This window comes from Arachis hypogaea, chromosome 12 (genome assembly GCF_003086295.3).
Source record: "Arachis hypogaea cultivar Tifrunner chromosome 12, arahy.Tifrunner.gnm2.J5K5, whole genome shotgun sequence".
Taxonomy (NCBI): Eukaryota; Viridiplantae; Streptophyta; class Magnoliopsida; order Fabales; family Fabaceae; genus Arachis; species Arachis hypogaea.
The window spans coordinates 55,077,934-55,081,911 of record NC_092047.1 but is presented as its reverse complement, the minus strand read 5'-3'; the positions used below and the strand labels follow the sequence as shown (position 1 = coordinate 55,081,911).

The following is a 3,978-nucleotide window of genomic DNA, read 5'->3' as shown; positions in this document are numbered from 1 at the left end:
AGTACTACTGGTTTTCTATTCAATTCACGTCTATTTCTTCTCCAAGATATTCATTCGCACCCAAGAACATGATGAATGTGATGATTATGTGACACTCATCACCATTCTCACCTACGAACGCATGACTGACAACCACTTCCGTTCTACATGCAAAAAAGCTTGAATGTGTATCTCTTGGATTTCTAATCTAAGATTAGAACCTTCGTGGTATTGGCTAGAATTATTGGTGGCCATTCCTGAGATCCGGAATGTCTAAACCTTGTCTGTGGTATTCTGAGTAGGATTTGGGAAGGGATGGCTGTGACGAGCTTCAAACTCGTGATTGTTGGGCATGTGATAGACGCAAAAGGATCAATGGATCCTATTCCAACATGATCGAGAACCGACAGATGATTAGCCGTGCGGTGACAACGCGCGTAGAACATTTTCACTAAGAGGACGGGAAGTAGCCATTGACAACGGTGATGCCCAACATAAAGCTTGCCATGGAAAAGAGTATGAATGATTGGAAGAAGGCAATAGGAAAGCAGAGGTTCAGGAGGAACAAAGCATCTTCATACGCTTATCTGAAATTCCAACCAAAGAATTACATAAGTATCTCTATCTTTATTTTATGTTTTATTTATCTTTTAATTATCAATTCTCCATCACCATCTGAATTCGTCTGACTGAGGTTTACAAGGTGACCATAGCTTGCTTCAAGCCGTCAGTCTCCGTGGGATCGACCCTTACTCACGTAAGGTATTACTTGGACGACCCAATGCACTTGCTGGTTAGTTGTGCGGAATTGTGACAAAGTGTGATTCATGTTTAAGAGCTCCAAGTCCTTTGGCGCCATTGTTGATGATCACAATTTCGTGCACCAAGTACCAAGATGTATCAAGATCTAAAGACGATGTTCTGGTGGCCAGGAATAAAAAAATGATATGGCGTTGCACGTTTCCAAGTGTTTAACTTGCCAGAAAGTTGAAATTGAGAACCAGAGACCATCAGGAACCCTTCAACCTTTGGATATTCCACAATGGAAGTGGGAGAGTATTGCAATGGACTTCATGTTGGGCTTACCTAAAACTCGGACTGGTTATGATGCTATTTCGGTGAGTGTGGATCGGCCGACCAGGTCAGCTCACTTCCTTCCCATTTGGTTAAGTTCCACAATAGAGGAGTTAGCACGGCTATACATTAAGGAAATTGTGAGATTACATGGAATACCTTCCACCAATATATCCGACAGGGATCCTCGATTCACATGAAGGTTCTGGGGAGCCTTTTATTGAGAATTTGGCACTCAACTGAGCCTAAGCACTGCATATCACCCTCAAACAGATGAGCAGTCAGAGCGAACCATCCAAACTTTGGAGGATAAGATGAGAGCTTGTGTTTTGGATCAGCCGGCGAGCTGGGATCGGTATATACCCCTAGTGGAGTTTGCTTATAACAACAACTACCATGCGAGCATCGAAATGGCTTCGCATGAGGCTCTGTATGGTAGGAAATGTTAATCTCCGCTATGCTGATATGAAGCTGGATAAAGGAGCTTGTTAGGGCCTGGGATGATAGCTGAGACCACAAAACAGATAAAGAAGATTCGTAGCCGAATGCTTATATCTTAAAGTCGTCAGAAGAGATATGCTGATCAAAGTCGGAAGCCTTTGGAATTTGAGGAAGGAGAACATGTCTTTCTGAGAGTTACTCCAACCACCGGAGTGGGAAGAGCCATTAAGACTAAGAAACTAAGTCCCTGTTACATTGGACCGTTTGAGATCTTGAAGAAAATTAGACCAGTGGCTTATAGGATCGCCTTATCACTGCATCTTTCAAATCTGCACGACGTGTTTCACGTGTCGCAGCTTCGTAAATACACCCCTGATGCAAGTCATGTTCTAGAGCCAGAATCGATTCAAGTAAGGGAAGATCTGACGCTTCCAATAACTCCAGTCAGGATTGATGACACTAGCATTAAGCGTTTACACAGAAAAGAGGTTTCTTTGGTAAAAGTAGCTTGGATTCGGGCCAGTATTGAAGAGCATACTTGGGAGCTTCAGTCAGATATGCGGAAGGACTACCCACACCTCTTTTCAGGTAACTGAATCTGAATTTTGAGGAGAAAATTCTTAATTAGGTGGGTAGGATGTAAACCCCTCTAAATTAGTAATTAATTAGTCGGTAAATTAAATTTTAATAAGGAAGATTAGAAATGAAAATCTTACATTAAAATAGGATATAGCTCTTTAAAACGAGAATTTTCACACTAATTTTGAAGAATTTGGCCCAAGATTGGGCTGGACGAACCGAACCGGTCGGACCGGGCTCAAACTGGGCCCGTGGGTCCAACCGGACCCATCACTTAAAGAAGACATATCTTCCTTTTCCCTTCTCTTTTCATTCATGCTGCCATTGTTAGAAGGGGAAGAGGAGAGCTTCCAAAACCCTAACATTCAAACAAACCACCATAACTTCTTCATCTGAGTTTCGATCGCCGCACCGTTTGCGGCTACGCGTCCAGCGCATCGAACTCTACGATTCTATTGGATCAATTTCATAGGTAAGTGACACCACTCATCCCAGCCTCTCAGTCTCTTGAAATTTCGAAATTTTGGGGCTTTGGTTATTGAAATTCGATGTCTTGATGTTTAGGCTCAAATTAACTCGAGGAACTTGTAGGCCTTTGCTCAATCGAGACATATATAAGGTGAGGACTCTCAAAATTCTACAAATTCTAGTTTATATGAGTTTGGGTATTGAATTTGGATGTGATATATGTGAATTAGGCTTGTATATGTGTATGTTGAAGTTGATTGAGTACTTTGGAGGCTTGGTGGAGTTTAGGAGGCCTTGCCTTGGAGATTTTGAGCTTTGAAGGTTGTTTTTGGTGCCTTGGTGGTGTCTCGGGATGTACGCGGAAATTGGCTAAGGTATGGTTTAGGTTTCTTGTATTTAACATATAATGTTATGAGAAACCTTAGGCTAGAGAACTATAGGATATGTTGAAATGGTTGAATATATTGAATGATTAGTCTCTATGATGTTGATTGATAATTTAAGTTAAGCATGTGTTAATGAATATGGTCATGGTGGGAATATGATTCTTTCTTGGTGTTTGGATATAGTTGAGAAGTTGATGATATGGATTATATATACATATGTGTGTTAGTATAATGATCATGTTAATGTTGATGGAAGTGGGAACTTAGGATGTGATTTGGCAAAAGAATGAAGTTGAAGAGTTTGTGAATTAATGAATAGGTAGTAGACTTGTTTTGAAATGCTATGATATGTATTTGAGCTGATTATTTAGATAAGAGGTGGGTATGGTGCTTGGTGTTAATGAAATTGAGGTCTAGGTTTGTGAAAAATTGGTTTTTGACCGAATTTCGACGAGCCATAACATGGCTTCCGGACCCCCAAATGGTTTCAAACTTATTTTGTATGAAAATTGGGTCCATGAAGTTCATGCCGTTCGAAGAACAAATGAAAAATATTTTAAGACAAATAAGTTATGTGTGTCGGAAGTTTGGGGTTTAAAATGGCAAATCTGTAAGTTTCAGACTTGGTAAAATTTTTGGAAAAATGTACGCCCACGCGTACGCGTGACATGAGACTTTTGCATATGCTTAACCCTCATTTGCATATGGTAGCTACTGCCTCTTGCGCATGCGTGCACGAACGAGCCTATGCGTACGCGTAATGGGCTAAGTTTTCACGCCCACGCGTACGCGTGGCCGACGCTTGTGCGTGACTTGGGGTTTATGCGTACGCAAGATCCTCATGCACAACCATCCGCTTCTGCTTGGCGCATAAGCATATGCGTAATCAGGGGATGCGTACGTGTCTTGGCCTAAACGCGTACCGACCCGTATGTGTGGCCCCTGTTTTCTGCAAAACTGAATTTTGTGTTTTCAAATCAAATTTTAGACTTCTAAACCTCTATTCTCATCCTTTTAGTTATAAAATATAATACTAAGCCTAGTAGTTAGT

General features: G+C 41.2%; 1 protein-coding gene across 1 annotated transcript; it reads left to right on the top strand.

Moving 5' to 3' along the window:
* Positions 1-926: 926 nt before the first annotated feature.
* LOC140176724 (uncharacterized) lies at positions 927-2,860 on the top strand. Its single transcript, XM_072208268.1, has 3 exons — positions 927-1,120; positions 1,616-1,991; positions 2,795-2,860. Exons 1-3 carry the CDS (start codon positions 927-929, stop codon positions 2,858-2,860), a joined length of 636 nt encoding a protein of 211 aa, XP_072064369.1.
* Positions 2,861-3,978: the final 1,118 nt, after the last annotated feature.